The sequence below is a fragment of the Choloepus didactylus genome, chromosome 15 (assembly GCF_015220235.1).
Source record: "Choloepus didactylus isolate mChoDid1 chromosome 15, mChoDid1.pri, whole genome shotgun sequence".
Taxonomy (NCBI): Eukaryota; Metazoa; Chordata; class Mammalia; order Pilosa; family Megalonychidae; genus Choloepus; species Choloepus didactylus.
Window position 1 is genome coordinate 11,189,999 of NC_051321.1, and position 27,163 is coordinate 11,217,161.

The 27,163-nt window shown below is 49.5% G+C and overlaps 1 protein-coding gene across 6 annotated transcripts in view; it reads right to left on the minus strand.

The window, feature by feature from the left end:
* Positions 1-3,323: 3,323 nt before the first annotated feature.
* TACC2 (transforming acidic coiled-coil containing protein 2) overlaps positions 3,324-27,163 on the minus strand; it is a 221,079-nt gene continuing 197,239 nt past the window's right edge. For 3 of the 6 annotated variants that reach the window (XM_037803961.1, XM_037803962.1, XM_037803960.1), the window contains exons 15-22: positions 26,611-26,751; positions 18,506-18,649; positions 17,970-18,046; positions 13,793-13,836; positions 7,813-7,973; positions 7,492-7,598; positions 7,117-7,237; positions 3,324-3,843 (exon numbers count right to left, since the gene is read on the minus strand). In XM_037803961.1, coding sequence (XP_037659889.1) covers positions 3,778-3,843; positions 7,117-7,237; positions 7,492-7,598; positions 7,813-7,973; positions 13,793-13,836; positions 17,970-18,046; positions 18,506-18,649; positions 26,611-26,751 — 861 coding nt within the window. In that variant the 3' untranslated portion in view covers positions 3,324-3,777. Of the gene's footprint in view, positions 3,844-7,116; positions 7,238-7,491; positions 7,599-7,812; positions 7,974-13,792; positions 13,837-17,969; positions 18,047-18,505; positions 18,650-25,640; positions 25,731-26,610; positions 26,752-27,163 lie in introns of all 6 variants that reach the window. The other 3 variants (XM_037803964.1, XM_037803963.1, XM_037803966.1) reach the window with 2 other exon arrangements.

The window sequence follows — 27,163 nt, forward strand, 5'->3', positions numbered from 1 at the left end:
TAGCAGGGAACGTAGCTGAACTGCCCTCTGCAGGGGGCAGTGCCTTGCATACAGGTGTACACCCTCACGGGGCCCGGTGACAGGTGAGCGGAGTTGGGCCAGAGAGGGCAAGTGCCTCCCCATGGTCACACAGCTGGAAGGTGGCGGAGCCGGGACCCTGCAGTCAGGGCTCTTCACTCTGGGCTCCTGCTGCCTCTGGGCGCTGGGGTGGGGTGTAGGGAGCTTCCCCTCTCTGCCAAGTGGACCCCAGGGAGTGGAGAAGGCGGCTGCAGTCATCTCTGCTCCCACCCCCCTTGTGGGGCCCTACCCCCATCTCACCTTGAGAGGGTCCTTAGAGGTTTCCAGGGAGAAGCCAGGTGAGGGGAGCTCACACCTCTTAGTACCAGGGAGAGAGCCCCTCATCCAGGTGAGGCTGGGGCAGCAGGCGCCGAGCGTTGGGGTGGCTCTGGCGGTGCGTCCCCAGTGAGACCCGCTGGTGGGTGGACAGGGAGAGGAGCACAGGGCCAGATCGAAGACCCCAGAGGGCACATTCTACTGTGGGTGTGTACTGTATGTGCATGAGGGGTCATTTATTGTATAAACTTAGTGGGAGGTGATTTCGCAATGGGGCTTTCCAAATTTTAAAAATGTGCACACCCTGTGAGAAGGAGCAAAGCAGCCCTGACCCCAGAGAGCCGGCCAGGGGCTCACGGCTGGGCCTGGGGGTTCTCCTGCGGGACATAAACAATTTCAGAGCATCAACATCCAGAAAAAAACAGGACCGCTCCATAATTACGTCTGAACACAGACAGAATGTGAACATGATCTAAACCACAAAAATGACCAAATAACCCTCTCTCCTGGCTAATATGAATGGCTGCTGCTTCTTTACCAAACACAGACAGCTTTAGCCTTACTCAGTCTTCCCTCCTCCTAGAGAAGATTTGTTGTGATACCCAGTCAGACTTGTCTCTGCTTCCTGACAGCACCCACAAGGGAGCAAAGCCCCACTTCCTTAAACCCTGCCCCAAATCCCTAACCCAAGCCCAAAGCCTATAACGCGTCCTTTCTAAGACCCTCCTACCGAGACGCCCCTGGGTCGGCGAGGTGTGCCTCCTCTCCTGCAGTGAGCGAGAAACCAACCCAACTCCGCTGTCCACAGGTGTGTTCCTGGTGGCCTTTGGCTAGAGGACAGTGACACCTTCAACCCAGGTAGGAATTCCACCTAAGAAATTAACATTCTTATGTGTAAGGATCATCCTTGCAGCCTAATGACAGCAAGACATCAGACACAATATAAATATCCCTCAACGGGGGGGTCGGTTGAATAAATTTGGATACCTGTCCACTCACCCGGAAAGGTATATGGCCTTTCAAAATGAAGATGAAGATCCCTATTTATTGATATAAAGGTTTACCGTAACCTGATAATCACATTCCAGTGTTAAGTGAAGAAAGTTTACCCCGTAGTAGCAGGGTGGCATCATGTAACTCTAAACACAACTGTTTTTATAAACAAGGAAGAAGGAAAGAAAGATTTCCTATACTGAGATGTATAGAGACACAGATTTTAACAGTTATCATCTCTTGTTTTGGAGATTATGGATGAGGTGTTTTTTTCCTTACTGGCATCCTAATACTTTCGTGATGGACGTGTTTTAGTTCAGTGGTTAAGAAACCTGAGAGCGCTCCGTTGACAGAAGCTGTGCTGGGCTGAGAATGCCACCAGGCGAGAAGTGGGTGAGGGCAGGGGCAGGGTCTGTGTAGACAGCGAGCACCTGGGTGGTGGCTCAGCTGGGCCCAGGTGGCAGGTGTGTCCGGGAGGCTGGGCCAAGCTGGGGTGGCTGGGCAGTGGGAGGTGGCAGTGCCTGCCCTGGCTCAGGATCCCTGTCAAATGAGGGTGACAACGGGACCAGGGACTGGGCTTTTCTCCCAGAGAAGCAGGCTTGGCTGGATGGAACCCAAGAGCACAAGCAGACACGAAACAAACCAGCTCACAAAGCCTGAAGCGTGCTGCCCGTCCCCACGGAGTGGGCTGCATGCTCCAGAGGACGCCGGCTTCCTCTTGCCCTCAGTGCTGCCTGGGGTGGCTGAGCTGCCACCACCTTGTGAGTCACAGAAGAGACCCCTCCCCACCCCACCTTGTCCTTGCACAGCTGCAGCTGCCCAGGGCCTGCCCAGGTGGGGCGGGGGTGGTCCAACCATAAGGAGAGCACCCAGAGCCCTGTGCCTGGGGCCAAAGAGGGCGGTCGAGCCCAGGGCCATCAGGGGCTCAGGTCTGCTTTCCATGCATGGAACACCCACCACACCTCCCACTGCACATAGTGTGGCCCCAAGAGACAGGCCCACAGCCTGACCCCGGAACCTGAGAACGGAACTGAATTTGCAAATAGGGTCTTAGCAGATGCTCTGAGGTTGATGATCTCTGGGTAAGATCATCCTGGATTTGGGGGGTGGGTCCTTAAGTCCAATGACTGGGGTCCTCCAAAAGAAAAAAGAGGGAGATTTGACACAGGGATGTAGAGAAGGCCATATGCAGGCAGGCACGGAGCTGGGAGGGACGAAGCCCCGAGCTAGGGGCTGCCCGGGGCTGTGGCAGCCACCAGGAAGGCACAAGGGGGCCCAGAAGACGCTCCCTCAGCTCCTCAGGGTGGAACCGAGCTTGCTGACACCTCGAGTTTGAGAGAACTGGGAGAGAAGACGTCCCTGTCGTTAAAAGGTGCCGTGTTTGTGGGATTTGTTATGGCAGCCCTAGGGAACAGTAATCTCCCCAAGCCCACCCCTCACTGCCCCTTAACCCCCTTTCAACCGTGGTCCCTGAGCAACTCAGGAGCAATTAAGGAACACTAATGGCTGAGCCTTTGCCAGCTCAATCTCCACAGTGGCTGATCTGCCTTCTCTCCCGGATCGTTGCCTGCCCCTTCCTAATCCTTTAGAGGGGAACCAACAACGTTTCAGGGTTGGTTGTCACATGTGAAGGGACTGAGGAAGGATGGCAACCTGCTACTTCCTGGAGCCAATAAAGGGAACTAAATTCCCCCCCTCAAAGTCAAAGAAGCTTTGTAAAAACAAAATCCAAGCTAATTCAATTCAAGCACTTAATTATTTAAGTAGCAAGTCAATATTTTTCATTGGCTTCATTTTACAGACCCAGCCACAATAACGAGAGAAATGCTATTTTAAATCTAGGGACAAAGAAATGAACCCAGACAGAGAAGAGCTAAAGCCAAATCTGATATTATTTAGCAAAGGCGAGAAAAGACTCAACCCTTTCCAGAAAATAAAACAAAGCCATACTTATTGCCAAGATCCAAAGAAAAAAATTTATTTACAATAGAATTATATTTGGAACATGCATTTTCTTTTTTTTTTTCCTTTTTTTTTTTTTTTAACAAATCAGCAAATGCAGATCAAGTTTACACTCCTTAAGGCAAGAGTCCCTGTGCAAGCTGTACATGTTCATTTTAAATCCAAAAGCTGCTCACCCTGGGAACTCAGGTACAAAGGGCAAGGCCAAGGTCAGCGATGTGTCTTTTATTAGAGAATCAGACAATCTCCCTGATACAGGAACTCTGAGGTCAACTTGCTATGAATTATACTAGGAAAATGCAAACCAATAGCAAGAAATTCTGATAGTCTCTTAGTACTGCATACAATCAAATCAACTTTATTTAGAAAGGAAATACAGTAGTGCATACGAAAAAGTGAAAAAAGAACCTGTCCACAGAACCGCAAGGACAGCAGTGTGCCGATGGTCAGATTGCAGGTGACGGTCAAGTCCGGACGTTTGGTTCAAAGTTAGCTTTTCCCCATCTTGGCAATCAGTTCATCACAGATCTTGGTGAGTTCTTCTATCTCTTTATTCTGGAAGCAAGGTCAAGAGAGAGGTTGCTGGGGTTTGCAATTAATCCAAACAGTATGTTCACTGTGACAGCTCCCTTGGGGATGGGATCCCCCAATCTCTCAGTGCCCCCCAAATGATTGAAAGCACCAGGAGAAATGACTGCAAACAACCTGGGTGTCCATCCCGGCTCTCGTTGCATCATCGTGGTCAAGCTGTAAACCTCTTTGCACCTCAGTTTCCTTAGCTCTAAGATGTAGATGCAAACATCGTCTCAGAACTAAACGAGGTGAGAAAGGTGAAGTTCCCCAGCACAGCGACCAGCACCCAGTAGGGGCTTAACCAGTATTAATTCCCTCCCCTTTATTTGCCTGGGAAGATTGTGGACACAAAAGGATGATCTGGGGTGAGCTGTGTGGGGGCTTCTTTGAGGAACGCCAAAAAGAGGGTTGGTAAGCCATGCTACTTGGTTGGAGATTAGCAGCATTCTCTTAGACGCTCTGGAGGGAGGCTGGAGGCACCTTGGGGCTGCTGAGTTAGGCAGTGTCGTGGAGACCAGGGTGGTGGGGAGAGATAGGGGCAGAGGCTCCAGGCCTCCAGGGGTTTCCCACACAGCTACCTTGCCCATCCTCTGATGTTTGCCTAGCACAGTAGATCCTCCAACACTTCCCATTCTCTAAGAAAGGGAATCCACTGGGTCGAATCCTCCCTGGGCTGGAGGCCGAGCCCTGTGCTGCCAGGACAGCGAGTCAGCCCCAGGCCCACCTGCTCTCTTCTGGTCTGATCTGGTTCAACAGCCTACTCCATCTCCAATGGGCAAGATCTTTCCAGTATCTGGGGCGACATTTTGCAGCCAGCTCCTCCTCAAGGTGCCTGTGGAATGTGAATCTTACAGCCACACCCTGGGGGCTATACTGAGAACCCACCTCACAGAGTGGATCCTCCTGTGACATGTTCCAGCCCGGAGCAACCTCCCCTGCATTCCTGTGTCCCTGGTGTCACTAATCGCTGAGCCAGTGCTTGAGAAGAATCAGCCCCAAGTGGTGGAGGGAAACTTAGCCCTCACCTGCAGGGCCGGGAGGGAGACAGCCTGGGACTTTACTGGGGCCTGCCATGGGTCTGGGGGTTAACAATTCCAAGGGCCCCTGGGATGCCTGTTGGAGGACGGGATGGGGCCTGAAATGGGATGAGGCAGCTGCTACTCATGGCTCACTGTTCACCTTTCTGGAATGCCCACCATGTGCTGGTCCCTGAGCTAAACACACCCAGGCACGATGGGCTTTCTCTGTTCTCAAAACAGTCCCTTAAAGATTGTTAAAACTTTAAAGCCCCTTTGAAGACACTTTAAAGCTCCAATTTTCAGTGAGGAAACTGAGGCTCAGAAAGGTTAAGCACTGTACTTAAGGTCACACAGCAAGAAACACAAGGCAAGCCTGGAACGCAAATTCACGTCGAACTGACTCACATACACTTTGCTATCATACTTATTAAAATTAACGATCAGCAACTGATGGCTGAGAGAGGCACCAGTCAACCCGGGAGCCGTCGATTCCTGGGGGTTCTCCAAGCTCCAACCTCGCACCATCAACCACCAGAAAGCAAACCACCCCACCCCAGAGCTCAGCTCACTGTGCAGAAGCCTTAAAAAGCCCTGACTCAGAAAAATGCCCAACGTCTTCATACAAGAACTGCACGGGTGAATCGTGTTTCAGAGTCCCTTTAAAACAGAAACTTGTCCCCTGCATCACTTAGGGTCCTTTGAAGAAGAACTTGTGTGGTTAACTCATTACTTTTGAGATTTAGTGTCAGATAAAACTTTGTGCTTGCAGATACATTTTATCTTTTCTGTTATCCAAGATTGTGTGACCTGACTTGTTTTCCTCCTGGTTGCAAAGCTTGTTAGAAAACTGAGCACCACCTTTGTTTTCAACTGTAATAGTCTGGACAGGTCAGGTGCCTTGAAAACATTCCCTCCTGATTCCTGACTTACCTTTATTGTCTTATCTAACTCTTTGAAGCAATCTCAAACAAACAATCTCAAACAAACATGTTGCTCCATGTCTCACCTGGAAACACGTAATTCCCTTTATAAGTGGGAAGTGTGGTCTTCATGTTAATGGGATGTTCTATTTTTTGAGAGGAACTAGATAGCTAGACAGATGTTATTATATATATGGTATACATGGATTATCAATATTGAAAGAATAAAAAAACACACACCAAGAACTAAAACTGGTGATGCTCAATGAATATTGGTTGAATGAACAAATGTTTGCATTTGGCGGTTCTGATGGCATTGCTCGTCTTTGCGGTTATTATTGAAATAATTATCGGAAACCAGAAAATACAGGTGGCTGAACATACTTGACAAGGTCAAAGCCCTTTCTTTTCAAAGTGCAATTACTGCTATTAACCTGTCTGGTAGCAACTTGTCTTTTTATCCTAATCGAAAAAGGTAAAGCATGAAAGTAGTAATCTGGTAATGGGAGTTTTCTGGTTGCTTGAATTCTGGACAAACAGGAACCTACTCTAAAATTCAACATCAAGTGCAGGCTGACTTACTATTAGACCCGGACCTCGGAGAAATTCAGAGACTAATAGAACCCTCTCCTTTTCAAGGCTACAGGGAAGCTTTAAGACCGTCTGGTTCCATCCTCAGACATCACAAATCTAGAGGCTGAGAAGTGTGAGCCTTGCCAGGGCCACATGAGCTGAGGTGAAGACCTGGGGTTCTTTTCCCCACGTCATCCAGGTACAGTGGAAACTGGGGTCGGCTCGCTGCAGAAACCCCTACTGTGTGCCCAGCTCCCACTCCGGACCACGGCCAGCCATGCTGGACCTGGCTGGCTACAGCCCAGGAAGACAGCCAATCTGGGCTGCCCTGAGGGTCAGCGGGCTTCTGGGAGACACACTGGACACCTGCTGTTCATTGGCCTATGAAGGACCCCCCTCCACTCCCAGTGAAGGCCAGAAGCACACAAGCGCTGCCAGCCCAGGCCACAGGGCAATCTGATGGCCTCCAGGGGGCAATATGACTCAGTGTAGAAAGGAATGAAAAATGGCGATAAACACACATGAAGGCAGCAATTCCAGGAGGTACAGAAAAGAGGCCCTTCTCGGGGCGGGCGTTAAAATGGATCTTTACGCAGGAGAGCAAGGATAAGCCCATGAAGCGTGAATACGTTGAGCTGGTCCTGGCGGGGAGCAGCCGTAGGTGCCAGGAAGCCTGGCCTTGCTCCCCATCAGTTTGTCTGACCCAGCCGCTTGCCCGAAGCACGCCCACCCTCCGCTGTTACCTTCTGCTCCAGCGTCCTTTCCAGAGCGTCCACACGCAGCTGCTCCTTCCGCAGGCTGGCCTGGTAGGCGGCCTGCTCCTGCTGGGCCTTGCCTCGGACCTGGGCGATCTCGGCGTTGGCCCTGCAGGAAAGGGGACTCAGGGACTGCTGCCCTTTGCTGGGGAGCTGGGAGCCCAGGAGAGCCCACCCTGGCCCCTGTTCCCATGATGCCGAGGTGCTCTGAGCAGGCATCTTAGAAATAACCTGCATCCTTATCAAAATGAATGTCAGCAGACAGAGCACCCGATCACGAACTGTTCTGAACAAATGCACGTGGTTTGTGCGCCCTCTCCGAGCCCACTGGGGACGCCCCAGCCCCTCGTAGGTGCGCCTCACCTGTCCAGCTTCTCCTCTGCATGCACCTTCAGGGCCTGGTACCTCTGCTCCTCCTTCTTCACCCGGGACAGGTACTCCTGTGCACACTTCTTCAGCACCTCTTCATTCTGACACGGCAGAGCACAGGGGTCGAGCCCTCAGGAAGAGACACCAGGAGTGCTGGGAGCCCCGAGATATAACCCCCGGCAGGCAAGTCCGACTCGGGAATTCCTGTTCAGGCTGCCTCCAGGAAACATCCTCTGGGGCTCCACAGGGTCTCCCCCAACCCCGGCCCACCCACCGGCACACCCAGCCTCCACAGATGCCCCAGACAAAATGCACCTTGCGGAAGCCCTCCAGGACCTCTTTCATCTTCTCGTATCTCCTGAAGAGGTCGGCCAGGGATTTCTCCACGGAGTTCAGGTCGGCCAGGGCTTGCTCCTTCTCCAGGACCAGCTGCTGGACCGTGTGGTGGGAGACGGACTTCTCCCTCTGCTCGTCCTCTGGCAGGGCAGAAGGAGGAGCAGACGGCTGAGCCCACGGACCAGGGGCAAGGGCTCAGGGGCCAGCAGGAGGCCTCGAAGGCCACGCGGGCTCATGGGGGTGGGGAGGGGGTGGGGTTCCTGGGACCCCAGCTTTTCTTTAGGTGGACCCACTCTCCAGAGGCCACCTGGGCTGTTTCTAAAGTGAGGAACAAACCACAGCCCTAGCACCCCAGACCTGGACCTGTGCAGTATCACACGGGGAGGACATTAGCCATTTAATGTGATCAATGTGGCCCCGGAAGAACCCACTTTAGAGACCTCAGTGATTCTATCTGCTTGCTGACAATACACGGATAGATTAATAAGGTAACAAAAAAATCACTACTGAATCTTGTGTTGGGCGAAATTAAAAGGAGCTGTCATCTGGGCTGTGAGGGGTGGGTCTTCCTGGGTATTACTGAAATAAAGAGATAGTCATTGGAAAAGGAAAAGATGTTGCCTCATCCAACAAACATCCCAGAAACCCAGAGATGTCGTGACCGTGTCCCCCGAATTCCATTTCACAGAGACTGGCTGGCAGCCTTTGAAACAGCGAGCACTTGGACATCAGGAAAAACAAAGCTATTCAGGGCCTAATTGGGACGTGGGCTTCTCAGTGACGGACGTTCTGGCCCAGTGCAAAGCAGCTGCGTCAGGCTGAAGGAGCTGCTCTGTCCCCTCTCTCCCACCTCTCTGGGCTTCGAACATCCCAAGCTAACAGTCCACCTTACACGTCTTGAAAAGCCTTTCCGTATTTATGGGAGAGGCCCCCTCTGACCACAAGACAGAAACCTGCCCCTCGCCGCAGGCCCTCCTGTCCTGCCTGTGGATCCATCCCTGACCCGGGTAGACGAGGAAGAGGGGAATCCTGAGCTCTGATCTGTCCGGTGACGGTAGAGAGTGGGGAAAGGAGAAGCCCCGGTGCAGTGCTCCTGGGGGAAGGGGTTCGGTGAAGGCGGACTTGCCCCTCTGTTAGTCCCTGGTCCCTTGGGAGGGGGGCTGCAGGCTGCAGGACGCCCCTTCGGAGGGGCAGCCCAGGCTCACTGGGTGCTGTGCTCCCCCTACCCGAAGCCCCGAGTGCAGCACCCAGCAGCCAGACCGAGCTTCCTAAAATACAAAGGTCCCTTTGCTTCTGCACAGAGCCCTGCAATGGCCTCCCCTTGTTCCTGGAATCAAATCCAGGCTCCTTCCCCCACACGCTCTGCTCGGCCTGCCCCTGCCATCTCCATTCTTTCCCTGCCCACCAGCTCCAGCCACAGCGGCCTCCCCGACGCCCCACGGGGCCCTGCTCCCACCCAGCCCTTTCCGTGTCTCCACTCGCTCGCTCAGGCCCCTGGCCCCACATCACCTCTGCAGAGGGGCCTTCCCTAGCACCTGCGGGAAACTCTTCCTCTCCAGTCCTGATGCCTTTATCTTTCTCTTCACAACATTGCCACCCCTTGTCATTATTGTGTGTGTGTGGGGGGGGGTGTTGCCGATCTCCCCTGTGATGGCACACTCTGCGTGGGCAGGGACTGAGTCTGTTTTTCCCACTGCTGTATCCCAGAGCCGAGGACAGTGCACATGGGAAACCCTCAACGCTGATCTGTGGAACGAACGAATCAGGGAAGCCTCACAGCAACGCAGGGTAGGCTTTCTTATCCCCATTTCACAGATGGCAAAACGGAGGGTTTAAGAAGCTAACTGACTTGTTCACGGCCTCACAAGGGAATGCAGAGCCAGAACTCAAAGCCCTTGCCCATAACCACCTCTCTACATGACCCTCTAACAGTGGGGAGATTTTGCTTTCTTTCCTTTCCCTTACATTCCCGATAGATCAGCATCTTGCCGTCTCCTGGTTAGGCACGGTCTTTTCCTCGGTAGGGCCTGAGGGCTGAGCAGTGCGCAGAGCAGGGAACCCTCTGGGCTTTAACTCCAGCTCTGCCATAAACTTGCTGGCAAGTCCTGACCTCTTCAAGTCCCAGCGTCTCATTCCCAAAAGGAAGGGAGCGGCCTAGGGGGTTGGTTCCCACGGTGAGCTAGAGCCTGAGTCCGAGTCTACTGCAGGGCTTTTAACACTGATGAGTGCACCCACCCAGCAGTGCTTTGGGGGCTTTTAACACCAATTCGTGGGCCTGAGAACTTGCATCTGTAACAAGTTCCCCACGGATGCAGCTGCTGGAGGTCCAGGGATCACACTTTGAGAACCACTGGCTAGAAGACACCTGGTGTCCCCTGCCCCTGTGACCTCGTGATTCCCAGAGCTCTCGCCAGCTGTGGCCCCAGAGCCGCCCAGGGCTCCAATCTGACCTCCAGCACCACCCAGCTGTGTGAACGCTCGCAGATTATTGAACCTCTGCGCGTCTCAGCTTCCTCCCCTGAAACGGGATAACTCGTTGCCTCCTGCACTGTCAGGAAGATGAAATGAGAGTATGCATCTAAAGCCCTCAAAACTCAGTGAGAACCCAGTGACTGTCCCTCATGCAACCCCACAGCTGCTGCCCTGAACAGCGGGACAGTGCACTGCGCGACTCACGGGCGGGAAGGTTTTTTCTCTACAGTGAAAATAGAACCGCCAGCGATCTGCTTGCAACATCTAGACTCCTAAAGGAAAGGGCATTTCAAAGTTTCACCGGTAACCAAACGCTGATTTTTATTCTTTGAATTTTAGTTGCCTCCTTAGTTCCCAGAGCTGGGTACAACGTACGTTCTGGGCTTATTTGAGGTCATGGGTACCCCCACTCTGCTGGTAATGGACCATTTCTCAAATGGAAGCCAGCATGATTTCCGGGATCAGAGATTTGCCTACGTCAAATTTTCTTTCCTCCCCACCTAACCCTTTTAAAAATAGAATTTCCCAGTTCCCAGGAGACTGAGGAGGCGAGACTTTGTCACAAATCTTTTTGTAAATTACAAATGCAGTTAAGTTCCTTGAATCAGGAAATCAGCCTTAAACCAAGGAAGCTCTAGATTCAACAATAAACCAATACCCCTGACGGTTTTTCTGGTCTGTTCCGGCTAAATATTATTAAACTCTGTGGGTGATGCAGCAAATGCACAAAAGCAAAAATAACAAAAATAAAAATAAAACACAAACAAGGGTTACAATAGGCAGGTGTCAAATTAGGTGAAAAGCGTTTACTTACCAGGCTTGCCTGTTTGATTTGCAAGCAAAGAGCAAGAAGCAACAGAAAATGGAAGCAAAACAGATAATCAGGGCAGTTGTTAGGAAAGCAGAAAAAAAATCAATTGCAACAACCCAGAATGCTGAAAGCACAGAAGTCTCTTTTTATTCTGAATAGTCAATATTTGAGCTTAATATAACACATTCTCTTTTAAAGTACCTTTGGTGAGAATGGACAATGACGGCAGGACGGAACGTCACGCAGGCACGGGCCCTTTGTGAAAGCTACATGGAAGCCACAGAGCTGGTGGGAGCCAGGGGGAGCTAACACGGGGTGTGTGTGTGTGTGTGTGTGTGTGTACACTGGTTTGAATTTCAGTACCCAACCCTGGTCCTCACTGTGCCAAGCTCTCTGGGCCTGAGTTTCCCCTCCCCTTCTTCCACCAGGTCTGCTAGTTAGGTGAGTAAAAAAGGAAGAAAAATGCAGAGGGCAGATGAGCCCAGTTGTGCTTCCACTGTGGAGGGATTCAAACCACCCAAGTGACAGTGATGCCTCCATCCAGACGACCTTGTACAAGGACATGAGGCCCTGGCAAGCTTGGGTGGTCCTGGGCAGTGACCTCACTGGTGCCGGATGTGGGCCAAGCCCAGATGAGCCCCATTTCTGATGAGAGCGCTCTGGGAAAGGAGGGAAGGAAGAGGCTGGGGAACAGGGATGGACGCAGTGAGACAGTGCCCCGAGTGGCAGTGCTAGGGACACCGGAAGGACCTCACAGAGCCACCCAGAGAGAAACTGAAACACCCGAGGGCAGGAAGATGCTCAAAAGGGGCGAGTTCACAGCTCTGGAAGAGAGGGGGCCCCTCAGGCCAAACACGCCAGGTCTCCTGGGGCAGAGCGAGGAGGCAGGGGGAGATTGGGGGCAGAGGGAAGGGGTGGGCACGTGTGGCCGTAATTCCTGGAGTCTGGAAGACAGATGGCCTTCTTGGAAGTGCTTAGCTGGATTCACATCCCACCCACTCCTCAGAACGTCTAGGATGGGAGACGTTTGACCCACTCTCACCTGCCCATGTTCTGGGAGGAAAATAACAGGGTCGCGCCATCTTTCTTTCACCCCAAGGACAGACCGCTTAGGCCAAGTGGAGAGATTCTCACTCTTAGGCTTCAAGAGAGAATGTCTGCTTCTATCACACTTTTCAGCCAAACAATAAAAGACGGCTCTGGGCAGCCTTCCCTCAGGAGCAAAAGTACACACCCACTTATCCCCATTGCAACATCTGCCTGCATGTCATCCCTAAGAGCAAAAACAGAAATGCTTGACCCTAGGATGCAGACGGATGTTTCCAGGTGAGCATGGCAGGGCTAACCGATGTTTTCACATCCAAGACTCCAGGGCAACAAAAGGTTTAGCTCAATTTGCCAGACACCGTGTATGAGAAGACGTAAATCCTACATACCACAGACTATGATCTGCATTTTTAATTCAAAGAGATTTAAAAAAATCTCATCCATATGTATTCATGAATCCTTATGCCAACACGATAGAGAAATTTCCTTTTCATAGAAATGTGTCATCAGGCTAAGCCTCAGAAACGCCTAACTGACCTCCTCCATAGGTTCTGGGTGACACAGACCCTTTATTATAATAAATCAAAATTAAAGCTCCTTTGAATGGAAAGCACTCAATTGTTGGCCCCTTCATAGCTCCCAGGGTTGCTGTTACAGTCATCTTGGGACGAAATAGAGGTGTGATGTGTTTCATGAATTCAAAGTGTTGGGGAGAGAGAGGTCATTTGCTGGTACGGTGTTAAGCTTGGACATGCAAACTGTGGTTGGCAGTGAGCTGGAGTTTTTACTCCAAATTTTCTTAGAAGAAAAAGATTTTAAGAAAACTGATATTGTGGATCCAAGCAAATAAGTAAATAAATAAACAAACAAGCAAGCAAGCAATCAAACCAACAACCAAATTTTCCCTGAACCCTAGAGACATAATGTCATCTTCTGAATAGGTCTGCTAGTGTAAAAACTTGGACTTGGGACTTCTGCAAGAGCATGTTGCATTATTTTCTTAAAAAAAGAAAGGAAAAAAAGGTTCAGGCGTGCCTAACTTGTAAGCGAGGTCTTTGCTTGCAGGCCCAAGCAGATGTGTCAGGACTGGCTGCGAGGGAGGTGTGTTAAGGTGGATTCTGAGGCAGTGTGCAAACTCACTCAGTGTCTGCCACTGGCAGAAGTAAGGGTGGAGGCAGCTGGGTGGACACCTGTCTGGCCGTCTTTGCCCTGGACCCTTGGGTAAAGGCTGCTTCGGCATGAGCAGGGTGTTATGTCACTTGAGATGAGGATTTAGGGTTTTGATTCCTACTCTCTTCCATGAACAGAAAAATCCCCCAAACGTCCCAGGACCCCCCGAATCTCTCTCCCCACGAGATGACTGCTCTTGGCCATGTCAAAAGGTGACCATCCCACAGGCGCGAATGATGCTGAGGGCACTTCCGGGGGTGATGCCAGGAGGCCTCCGTCCCCAGGCTCTCTGCCTTGGAGCAGAGCCACAGTCTGAGATGCTTGGGTCCGTTCCTGAAGGACTTCAAGCTCCAAAGGGAGCCCCAGGAGGAACTCGTTCTGAGCCTCTGATCCTCCAACCCCAGCCCTGCAGCCTAGGAACCTCAGGCAGGCCTGAGCCCCGCGAGCCGGGACACCCACCTATCATCTGTGCGATGGTCTTCTCATACTCGGCCACTATTTTCCTGAAAGAGAAGGGAAAACAGGTTGGAACCAAGACAACAGAGCTGCGTCGATCTCAGCCAGACAGGATCAGCCCGACCTGTGTACACCAGACGAGTCTTATCTGTCGTGGTGGGGCTTGCGCTTTTGGGGTCACCTGCAACCTCAGCCCTCTCCTCACAGACATGAACAGGTTCATTTTCCCAGTGCACGTTTCCAAACACACCACCGCCCTGTGCAAAACCTTCAATGTCCCCAAAGTCCACAGAGAAAAACAAATTAAAGCTAAACCTCCAGTCTGACAATCTGGGCCCGATCTCCCATGTTACTTTCCCCCTATGCATTTCATGAACAAATGATTTCTTGTTTGCTCTGGGCTTTGTCACCTCCATGCCTGTGCTCATGCTGTTCACTTCCCCTCTCTATTTCCACCTGTCATAGTCTATCTGTTGGTAAAGGGCCTATTCAAACGCTACCTCCTCCAGGAAGTCTTCCCTGATTTCTCTTTGGAATGTCACAGCACTTTACCCACGTCCCCTTCTCCCAAAGCATCTCATATACCTGGCAATGTAGAGCCTGAATCTTACTTCTTCTATTAGAGTGGGAGTTCCTCAAGGCTCAGAGGAGATGTTTGTTGTCAGGAGGTGGTGGGGGGAGGGAGGGTATAGGCCTGGATTTGCAGCTCTAGGGTGGCCTCAATAAATAGCTGCACAAAAGCAGTAGAGCTCCTGCTTTCATGACTGCCTCACAGCTGCCCCCAGGTGAAAGGACCCAGGGTGAGGAAACCCCTCCCTCCAAAGTCAACCCTCTGGAAGGAACAAGCTCCAAGAGACTCAGAAGTTTCATCTAAGTTATCCAATAATTATTTCCTACAAAGGAACCAAGGCTGCTAACAACCAGCAGATCAGGACCCAGATTACAAAAGGCCTCGGAGATTCTGGGGTCAGGAGAACTGGGCCCTAGCGTACCCCGCTTCAGCTAGCTATGCAACTCTGGACAGGTTGTTTACCAGTGCTCAGCCAGGACACTTTAATCAGGTTCGGGGGGGAGGGATTCAATGAGGGTAAAAGGGATAAGGAAAGCAGAACGTGTTCTGCAAAGTCCGAAGGCCTCGTGGGTGCTGGGAGTCCATCCCTGGCTTCCGGACCTTGGTTGCAAGGACAGTGCATTGTCCTGGGGCAGACCCACGACCAGCACGGCAACCCCGACACGAGCGCACTTGGGTTCTTTCTGAATCTACCAGAAGCGCTGCCTGGTTTCTGTGATAAACAACACCTCCTTGCATCCTAGAACCACAAAATGGTGCCAGATCTTTGGAGGACTGCCCCGACTCCACCACTGAAGACCAAGAGGCTGGGCCCAGGGCAGGGAAGGAAGGGTCTGTCCTTTCATAAGTAGTGGGAGACAGTAACCCAGTACTGTTTCAGCTTTACTGTGTTTTCATCTGGTCCTTGCAAGGCCCCTGAGAGGCAGTGACCTCGCCCCCCTGCTCACTGATGGGTCACTGGGGCATTGGGTGATGCAGGAACTTCTCCAGGATCCCAGGGCCACAAAGCGGCATAGCTAAGATGCCAGCAGCTACTGGACTCTGGAGCCTTGGAGCAGCTCGAGGTGCTACTGTTTACCCCCATTTTACAGATGAGGAAATCAGGCACGGGGGTAAGTAACAGGCCTGAAGTGGCAAAGAGCTGGCATTTGGACCATCACACAGCAGCCCTGCTGGACCAGCAGTGGCACCCTGAAACCCTTCTGCCCCAGCACTCTCCGGAGCCCCACTTCTCCCCGGAGACAGAAGCAATCAGAGACAGAACTTCGGTCTTCTCAGCATGCCTGGTTTCATTTCCAGTGCAGGTTAAAAAACAACAACAACAAAACCCTACAGCCACCTCAATACCCTCTCCAAAAAAAAAAAAAAAAAAAAAAAAAAAGAAATAAAGGAGATTAAAAAATAAAGCAACCATAAGACCTCGTCTGTGTGTGAGATATAGCACACTAAGGTTAGCCTTCAGAAGCTGTGACCCTGTCACAAAGCATCAGCAGAAAAAAGGAATCTAACAGGAGAATTTTCAGAAAGATACTACTGTCACCTAGAAAAGAGGGGCTATAAATATCAAGTAATTTGCTTGCTACTTAAAACAGTAGATACCAGGAATGCAGCTGATTTTGATAATAAATTAATACCTGCCATTGCAATTTAGTGCACTAAAATGTATTAATTCTTCAACGAATTTTTAAAAATTCATTCATTCCCTAAAAAAAAAGAAAAACATTTCCTCAGTCCCAAACTCTGTTATTTAAAAATGAAGCAGCCTATGATGGCTTTTTAACATTGTAGAAGATCTTCTGTCTTGCTGGAATGGCTATGTCCTAAGCCGTGCCTTCTCATACAATTGGAAAATCCATGCATCATTTCAGCTTGTGCAGAAGAAAGGCAAGTGTGTAGGAGAACATTAACTGTGCTTCCCAGGAGCAGTTCTCAGAAAGGGGAGCCGCCAGAGCCCTGGATGGTGTTTATTCATCTGGGTGTTAGGGCAAAGGTCAGGCCAAAGTTGCTTTTAAAACACCATTTGCAATCGAGTTTTTAAAACTGCATCCCAAGGTTCCAGCTCCATAGACAGTTTCTAAATTTCTAGGAAGATGATGAGTGAGAAATGGGATGGATATTTAGGGGAAAACGGTCGTCAGAAGTGACAACTCAGGAGGCAGAGTGGAAAGAGCTTAGGTTTTAGAGCCAGAAAGGTGGATTCGAATTCAGGCTCTACCAATGAGAGGCTCCAGGACCTTGAGGAAGTCACGTCACCTCTCTGATCTTCAACTGTAAAATGGGGCTGATGATTTCTACTTGAGAGATGTGCAGAGAATGAAGAGTGTGTATCTACGGCTAAAATCACAACACTTGGCACATGGTGGGCATTTAATAAGCAGTGGTTATCATACTAAGTAGTACATGAAATTAAATGATTCAAATGAAAACCAGGGAATGACCTAAAAGCACATCCAGTGGGGCTAGTTAAATAAATTATGTTATATCCATAAAATGGGCCATTAAGCAACTGCTAAACATAATGAGGTAGATCTGTATAAAAATTTGTCCGGGATACACTGTTAAGTTAGAAAAGAGTGTAAATAATCTATATTGCATAACCTTGTTTATTTTTTGGGGGGGAAAGGAAGCTTATATATAGATACTACCACATTTTGGGATCAGAAATGCGAAATTCCTGGAAGGACACACCAGAGACAGTTACCTGTGGATGACAGTGGATAAGAGTTACCTGTGGGTTGTGGAACTAGAATCTAGGTGAAAAGGATACTTGTTTTGCCTTGTACATATATTTGATTACATTTTTTAACTATGTGTATGCCATTTTATTAGGAGAAATATACTAAAAATACTTATGTATTTTTGGTATTCTGGTATTTATTACTTAGGAACCTTGAGTAATAAAGAAGTGATAACTTCTTTAAAGAAGAAATGATTTGTGCCAGTTTGGATGTATTATTTCCCCCCAAAACGCTATGTTCTTTAATGCAATCCTGTGGAGTTAGACGTATTAATGTTGATTAGGTTGTTTCCATGGAGATGTGACCCAACCAACTGTGGGCAATACCCTTGATTAGATTATTTCCATGGAGGTGTGGCCCCGCCCATTCAGGGTGGGTCTTGATTATTTACTGGAGTACTTTAAAAAGGGCCACACAGGTCCAGATGCTTGCTACAGCTGAGAGAGACATTTTGGAAACAGTCATTGAAAGCAGACTTTTGGTGACACTTTGCTCCAGAGAAGCTAAGAGAAGACAAAATACCCCAAAAGCAATATTTTGAAGAATGCACAAGAGCTGAGAGAGGAGCTGGAACGCAACATGGGATCAGCAGACACCAGCCACGTGCCTTCCCAGCTAACAGGTTTTCCGGACGCCATTGGCCTTCCTTCAGTGAAGGTATACATGTGTTTGATGCCTTAATTTGGACATTTTCATAGCCTTCAGACTGTAAACTTGTAACCAAATAAACCCCCTTTATAAAAGCCAATCCATTTCTGGTATTTTGCATAACAGCAGCATTAGCAAACCAGAACACCACGTCAGCTCCATTGTTACCAAACCACAGGTAAGCATCCCCCATGCACCAGGAAGCCAGAGTTTAACAACTGACCTCATCTCCATCACTTCCCGCCTGCTTTCTTCATATTTATCCTTCCACTCTGAGACCTCTCTCTCCTTGGTTATGATCTAGTATCAGGGAGAAGAGAAGAAAGGTTAGCTCTAACTGAGTGAATTCAGACTTAAGCAATTCACAGACCAAGACAAGGAAAAAGCAAATAAAACAGAATTAAAACTCTCTATGCCAATCTAGAATTACGTTCAGAGAAATTCCCTGAGCACGAGGAAGAAAGAAGCCAGATATCAGATTCACACAGTGCTCTGCGAAGGGAGCTACTGAAATGAGTACGCTTTTCCTTATAAATCAAACAAAAGCAGCAAGGTCTGTTAAACAATGGTATTGAAGAGGATCAAAACCCACAGTTTGCCACCCATCTCTGCCTGCCATGTTCAGAGCAGAAAGTCTGCCTCGAAAGACGCCCACGTGGGGACCATGGCTATGTACATTCCTCATTCACATGTGGCAGAAACTGGATCTTCTCCCAGTGCAACTGGGGCTGGACTTCTCCGAACCAGACAGCACAGTACCTCCGTCCTGGCAAGCTGGAGCGCCGAGTCCAAGTCGGGCTGCTGGTACAGAAGGCCCGGGGGCTTCTCCACCTCGGAGGTCCCCATGCGGGAGTACAAGGCTGCTTTGGAGATGGAGACATCTGCTGGGTGAGTGACCTCTCTCTGGAATGGTTTTTAATTAAAAAAGAAAAGTTAACATTAATCATTCAACAAAGAGGACTGTATTCATCGTCTCATGAATGGGTCAGTGTATGGTTTTGAAACAAAGCACACCAAAAGTATGAGAAAATGCAAAGACTAATGGATGGGGAAATGCCGGCTACAATCTATGGAAATCTGTCATTTTGCTCCTGTGCAGGCAGACAAAGAAGCTAATAATGGCGGGGGCCTCTGCAACTCCAAGTCTTTGGAGCCAGGCGTGTCTGGTGTCCACTTATCACGGCCATTTATCAGACTCCGAGGCACTTAGGCACAGCATGGAAGAACCAAGGTCATTTAGCCAACAGGCTCTATTTCCAAAGTAGAAGCTGGATGGTGAGTGATGCTGAATTCTGGTCTACATTTGCCTAGATATGAGTAACTGCTGATGTGATAATTTTTCTAAGACTGTCCACATTGCAGTTCGGGGAGGGGGTGGTATTTGTTTAGCTCCATTTGAAAGGATGTGATTTGTCCAAACTATAAGGCCTTCCATGGTGTCAATTAACCAAAATCACCTTCAACAAGCTAGAGTTTCTGGATGTCTTAAAGGTAATATAATATGGAGTTACGTTGCAATAAGGCTGTTTCATCAATGGGAAAACTAGATCAATGACAACATCCATATTTGCTGATAAGATCCTCAATAAGTGGTTTGATCCCACCCACCCAACTGACATTGGTTTGACTGCTGTGTAGCCTTCAGTAGAGGACAGATACCAGCTTCCTGGGAGCAGAGGAGACATCTCTGGTCCCCCTTCCTCCCCCTACACAAACCCCCCACCCTCCACCCCCAGCAGATTCCAGCAGAGTTGAAATGCAGTGTTAGGAGCCTCACCAACCGGCACAGCTGGGGTTGTCAGTCTACTTCTACTGCAAAGGAAACATCAAACCATCCCACACCCAGTCCTATTCATTAACCTCACGGAGGTGTGCCTGCCAAGTGTAACCCACTGGGTTATCCAAGTCCAATGCGAAGTCACGATGGTCTCACAGGCAGAGCACGACGGCTTCTTCTTTGGGACATTTATGAGCATAGAATTGAATGGTGAGCAGAATGCTACTGTGTATTAGAAAGAGAGGGGTATTTAGGAAAGGAATGATGAGGAGTCATCTTTTAAATGACAGCAGATACGATTAAAGAACCCACAGTAACTGGGACTGGGGTGGCCCTGAAGGTACCTGAGCAGAACTTCCCTCTTCCATGACAAGAGCACGCAAGCTCACCCCACTATAGCATCAGGGAAAATGAACTTGAGAAAAGAGAGAGCTTGGAAAACTCAAGTTTAATGGATAGGACTGGAGAGTTTACTGGTTAGACTGGTTAGTTGTACACATGCTGGGTGCACTAAACGGTTCAGGTTGACCTGGTTTGAGTTCACTGCCCCTGCTCTGCCTTGAATATTTGGGCTAAACCTGAAGTGAAGCCCGGATGACAACCACAGCTCAGAGAGGGACACACACAGCCCTTGTTCACCCAGACCCCAGAGACACGCTCACGTCAAATGAGCCACACACTCTTCCCAGCCTCAGATCCTAAGGAAGCTTCTGTTTACATGACACTGGCTTAGAATACAAATTAACAGTCCTTAGGAGTGTTAGAAGCAAGAGCCTGCAAACCAGCCTCACACATATGTGGGCTAATATCTGATGTTTGCAAATGGTTTTCAAGGTTCTGCTTCTAATAGGGGAAATTTCTTAGGAAGTAACTGGAAAACGATATACCCAGGGATCAAAACTCAATATTTGTATTCATGGGAAAAGTTTATAAACACTAAATTCTGATTTTTTAAAAAAACTGTTCCTAGTACTTTTATAGTAAAATAATGTGTTCTTTTTTTAAAAAAAAATTTTAGAACAATAGTATTTTGAAATGCAAAGGACGTTAGACACCATCTAAGTCAGCCTGGTCCTTTGGAAGATGAAGAAAACTGAGACACCAAACGATTTAGCCAAAAGTTTTCTCAGAATGAGATTCAGTTCTGACCCAAAAGAAGAAACACCAAGACCCTGAAGTGCAAGAGAAAACGAATTTCATTAAAACTAACTTTATCATAATAGATAGAAACTGGATACAACCGAGCAGGGATTTATGATCTGCCCAAACTCCTGCGGAAAACAAGGAAGGGAATAAAAATAAACAAAATAATGAGCTTTCTGAGTAAATGCAAATGGATCCTGCCAGGCAAGAAAGTCACTATCACCTTTCATCCCAGCCACCTGGGGTTTTTGATAAAGGAACAGATGACTGCAGAATCCATCTGAATCACTGCCTGAGTCTCCGTGTGCTCATGAAATTCATCGTACACAAGCTGGCACTCCCTTACCACCAAGAGCTGTTTTTAAGTGAAATTAATGTTTGTCTCTCCTTGATATTTTAAGACTAGATTTAGATTAGCTTTGTTTTCTCTCACATAATCCCCAACCTGCTACTCTATAGAGACCAAAAAACCGCTAGAACCACAAATTAAAAGGTGGAATAGCCACCACCCAGAAAAGCACTGGCCTTTGAAACCAACTTCCAAGCCCTCAATCCACTCTCTAAAGTCCCGGTTCCTGGCAGAACCCCAGGGCCTCTGGCACCCCTTTCAGAGCTGCAGCCCCCAGGCCAGGGCCCCTTCAGCCTTGCAGCCAAGGGCAGCGGTCCCATCATTCCCCCAGGCTCCCAGTCCCCCCTGTGGCCAATTCCCTGTGGCCAGGCCCCAGGGGGAGCTGCCCTACAGGCTGGGCTGGGGGGACGGGACCCCAGCCCCAGTAGCCATCAGGGGCTGACTGTGGGGGTTGAGCAATCATAGCCCGGGCCTGGGAGAGCAGCCCCAGAGGCATCATCCGGGCTGAGGATCGGAGTCAAGGCAGACCGTGGCAGGGCAGACCCAGGCCGGAAGTGTGCCCATGGGGGTGCCGGGGCCACGGGGCACCAGGCCAGGCAGGACTCACCCCTGCTGCCGCCCTGTCCAAATCCGACTACGGCACTTCTCAACCTCAAGAGTGGCAGACACCAGGAAGGCGCTCACTGCCATTCCCTTATTCCACACACACAGAAGGCCCACAACCCACCACTCCTTCCCACAACCCTCCTCACCACAGGCCTCCAGGCCACTCGCACACACGCTCGAAACTGGCAAATATGCCAGCCTGTTGTCAGCTCCCTACATCTAGCTACTGTTCAATGTTGGGGTGGGGGTGGGATTCTGGACACAGGGTGAAAGAAGATGTGACATATGACACCAGGGCGCTCCCCAACACTACAGGCTGCCCAGACCTAACTCCTCATCCTGCTCACGTAAAACCCAGCATCTGCCTCTGAGAAGCCAGGACGCTTGGGGAAATTAGACACTGGAGATCACCAGCACTTCCCCACCATGATGCCTGTCCTGAGGACTTCTTCCAATCCAGAAACTTGACATTCGCATGCTTTTTGTCCCTCGGCTACCCAGATCATCCTCCATGCTTTAAACTGGCTTCTGCTAATGCAGAAACACTTTAAAGATCACAACCAGGATCGATTATATTCATAAATTAAATCAATCCCCTCATGCCTCACAACCCTCAGAAACCCATGCAGACAGGACCCCCAGGTCCTGTAGACCCTTCCTGAGTTTAATGTTAAATTCAGAGCTGTTGCACTACATGGCCAGCGGCCCTGGTCAATTTAGTCCCAGCAGGAGCCAACTGTTCAGCCAGAAGTGTCCGGAAGGAAAGTAATAATGAGGCTACAGCCAGGATCCCCAGCCCCTGTGGATTTTTCATGGGATGTTTTCTTACTAATGAGACAGAAAAAACCCTGCTGTTATTCTTCAAAGGCTGACTCAGCCATCCATCAGTCTAAAGGGAAATGTAAGTCTAGGCTGCTCTAAGGAACAACCAGAAAGTCACCCTACATCATATTTCATGTTGAATTTCGTCCCCTTAATATGATTTTTCATTCTGAGTAATTTCATTTCATGTTAGCAACAGTTTAAGCTCATGCTGCCCAAAAGCCTTGCCTATGCCAACTGCAGCTGAACTACAGGGGCAGAAAAATGAGCAAATTAGACACACAGCTACTATTTTCTTTCTCTATGTTGGTGGTTTCCAGTGCCGCGAGGGGCAACCAGGTGTCTACATGAACAAGGAAACCAAAGGAACCTAATTAGGTTAATGTAAACGGATCCCCCTTGGGCCGGTTAGCTACAGGAACTGGCATCTACTTTCCACGGGCCCAACGTCATCAGATGAAATATGTTCTATAAAAAGTAACACAAATTACTATGGTAGAGAAAAATGTTCCTTTCACTCTAAAGATGACTTTACTTTCAGAAAACGTTTCTTTTGGCAGGCGTTTCTGTAATACATGAGGAGGTAGCTTGGGCTCCTCCCTTTACTCACACTGGATTATGTGACAATATTTTCTAAATCAAAATCAGGATACATGGTGTGAGAGCAGGATGTTACTGACAGGAAGTCAAGTCCAGCCAGTATTTGCCGACCGCAAATCCAATGTGCTCTCAGAAGGGAGTGGGGATGCACGGGCCTCCCAGAGCACTTCAAACTTGGAAATCAGAGCTACTTATCAGAACATGCTCAATTCTGCCTCCAACTTCTCCTGGCCAGGAATACACTGTATTTATAATGGCCAAACTTCAGCCAATTCATTCTGTCTTGAAGCCAGTCCCCAAGAAGACCAAGAAATAAATGTAGAGGGGGAAAAAACCCTCACTGCTTTCTAAAAATCTCACTTTCTTGGAAACAAAACCCAAGTTTATGGTTTAGCAACCAGGACTAGGACATCGCTGACCTGGATTAACATTCTGCCGCCGTCCTGGGTCCCACTGTTCCCAGTCTGGGCGCCCACAAGAGTGACCACCCTTCTGTTTCTGGGAGATGAGTCCGGGAGGGTCTCTCCTTTGGCTCCGTGGAACCAGGAGCCAGCCAGCAGAACTCCCACCCTGACAGCTCCTGCACCAAGGGTGGGAATCAGGAGAAACCCCAGCCCCCTCTGCCAAGGGAGACGGAGCTCAAGTTGGGCTGGTTCCCGATGGAGACCTGGGTTCTGGAATTGCTGTCAGGCCTCGGGCTGGTCATAGGGCTCCACCTCCCCATCTATAAAGTGGGTATCCTATCCGCCCACCATCGAGAGATGCCGCCAGCGTCCGATCAGGTAACAAAGGTAAAAGCGAAATGCTAGCTACAAGTGTGGGTTTCTTTCATCAGACACCCACTGTGTGCCAGGCATGGTGCTGCTCTCCGCACGCTGCCTGCATCCTTGTGGCAACCTGCAGACTCGCTCCTCGCAGCCACACCTCCCAGACGGGAGCCCGAGGCTCAGAGGGTCACGGACGTGTTCAAGGCTAGGGTTTAAGCCCCAATCGGGCGTCAGAGCCCATCTTCTTTCTCTCCATTATACCGAGCTGCCTCTAAAAAACGTCACCAATTTTGCCACCATCACTGGGGACGAGAGACGTGGGACACTCGAGAGGCAGGACATAGTCACTGCAAACGTTCAAGGAATCACTGATGAGTGAGGGAGGCGAGTGGATGCTGGGATCAGAGCGCTTGGTTCAAAACCTGGCACTGCCACTTGCTAGCTCCTTGGAGCCTCTATCTCCTCAGCTGTAAAATGGGGAGAACAACAGTACGCGGCTTCATGTGGCGTGGGAAGAACTAACTGCGATAATTCACAGGAAGCCCCTAGTACAAAAGTTTTTAAAAGGGGGTCCATGGATACATTTCAGCAGGTCTATGAACTCCTTAAAGTTGAGTACCAAATTTTATTAGTATGTACGTTATTCTGGGGAAGGGGTCCTAAGTCTGTATCAGAATCAAAAGGATTTTTAAAAAAAGGCCGGGAGGTGCTGGCCTCATCCAACCTCGTTTCCCAGATGTGGAGACTGGGGCTCCGTTGTCATAGCAGGGATGGTAGCTCGGACCCGCCGTGAGGCCTCTAGAATCCTTCTGTAATAAGGATCGAGACCCCTGACGCTTCAACCACTACACTTCCTAATCAGAGTAGCTAATTCTCAGGTCTAAAATGTCAAGGGAAAAGCTGCCCCAAGCTGAGCTGTGACTTCTGCAGGGCTGTCCCCTCCATGACACTAGGGGCTGATGGGCTGCCAAACTCCCCTGCCAGTTGAGGGGTGGGCCTGGCCTCCCAGGGCGGCAGGCGGTTCTGCAGAGCATCAGCACCTCACTCAGCTTAAGAAAAACGTCCCCAAACTTGGAAGCCAGGCAAAAAGATTTCTCGGTACCCAATCAGACTCCACTCCAGGCAGGGGACAGCAAATGATCGCCCTTGGGCGTTTCCATAAAAAATGCTTAGTGTGGCACAGCCATGCCCACTCACGTGCGTGCCAGCCTGTGGCAGCTCAGGCGAGACAACAGCAGAGTTGAGTGATTGCAACAGAGGCTCGGGGCTACAAGCTGGACTATTTACTGCCTGACTCCCACCCTAGAGCATCATCGAGCCAGCTCCCCTGAGGGTCCTCTGACTTAGGGGAAGACAGCTTTGGTTCAGGTACTATTTACAATCAATCAGGGCTCAGTATTGGTCAAGTTAGATATTACAAGGTATTGTAGAAAAGAGAAATTGATTGTTGTAGAAAAAAAATAATAATTTCAAAGGTTAAGGTCTTTGGGCCCTGCGTAACCAGTATTAGCCAGTTCTATGTCTAATTTTGCGATCCTTATCATTAGCCCTCTTTACCCCACGGACTATCCTCATCGTTGGTGTTTCCTATTCTCTGTTCAATCAGCTCCACCAGCTCCTGATTCCCTCCTTAATGAGTTAAATAAATCTCAACCACGTGCTCACCATGTAGAGATGCAAAAGCTATGCTTTTAGGTTTTTGGAAAATACACGTGGTCAGACACCAAAGCTGCCTGCCTGATGGGTGGTTAGCAAAGCAGCTTGCCGGGACCGTGGAGGCACACACAGCATTCTCCAAAGGCGGGTGCACGGCGGGCAGCAAACAGATACCTTGGCGCCCTGGCGGCTGCGGGCAGCCAGGGCGATCTGCCTGGCCAGCTTCAGAGCTTCTATCCTCATGATGGCCAACTCTAACTCCTCCTGCCCGCCGGGTGGGTTATGAGCACGTCGCGGGGGAAACGCATCGAGACAGGACGTAAATGTTCTCCACATCCCAAGAGGGAAGGCGCCACTCAAATGTGTCATGACAGGTACTCAGGAAAAACACACGCTCCATGTTTCTTTCACAATTAACACCTCAGCAGATCATGAAATAAGTGTTTAATTTCCTTTTTTTTTTTTTTAAATCACCCTTTCGAATGTCTGTCAGGAAGTATTTTGCAGTTGAATATATGAAGTGATTTTTTTTTAAATGGGATCAAAATTTTTACTGCACTGTTTCCTCTGATTTATTTTCTTTTGTTCTTTTCATGTAAAGCTGGCCAACAATCTCCATTAAAGGAGCTGCATCTCTCAAATGACTTTTAGCACTCCCTCTGGATTTACTCTGAAGGTCCTAGCCTAGAGGATATCAAATTAAATGGCCGAATTTAAATCACAGAGCAGGTAACCGTTTGGGTTCCAGATGCAAGACTGGGTCCAGATGTTATCTCAGCGGGAGGCTGAGATAGTCTCATATATGTAAATAGCTTGGCTCCCTGGTGATCGGATACCCTCCGCTCAGCAAATAAATCACAGCAACTGCTTTGGGGGCTGTCAAAGACTTCCGCAAAATATCTGTTTGGGCTCAATTTCCAAATTGAAATAGAAATGGTTTGCTCAATATATCAGCGAACAATTTATATAATTTCGGCATCTGGGATGACGAACGCCACCTGTCCGTCTTTGAGAGGAAGATACTCTGTTTGGAACATTCTCAGCAGTTCCTCAGCAAATCCTGCCTCACTTCCTCTGGGGCTGGGGGTTCATTTTCTACTGAGGTTTCGACAAACTCCCAAAAGGTCACACTTGGGCTACAAACCTGAAGTTTCTGAGCAAATACTGGGGGGTTCTTTTCTGCTAAGTCGGGCTCCAGATAGTCAAGCGGGCCACAGAGGGAGGCTGGGCGGGCCAGCCTGCTGAGGAGGGCGTCAGCAGAGGCAAAGCAGCCCTCAGGAGCGGTCTGAACGCCGGCAGAGAGGAGGGCACGGGAGAAAAATAGAGGAGAGCAGAGAGTGACATCGAGTCCAAGCAAGGACCAGGCATCTGTTAGCTGGACATTTCTGCCTTAGGGCTAAAGAGAGCCAGCATTTGCCTTTCCCTGGACTCATTCCCACACGCTGACGAGGGAGCCCTCGAGACTGGCCGGTCCCAGCCCCTGCCCCCCATCCCACCCCCACGCCTCCCAGGCCCCCAACCAATCCGTGGTACTACCTGCTTCTTTACTGGAAAATCTCAGTGGGGGAAGGCAAACTGGTTGATGGGCTTTGCAAACATAACTCTTCAAGAAAATACCAAGTGAGGTTTGGGGAAAAGTCACCTTTTTAAAAAATGGCAAGATGATTTCCAACAAAACTGTCTCTTGGTAGATCAGA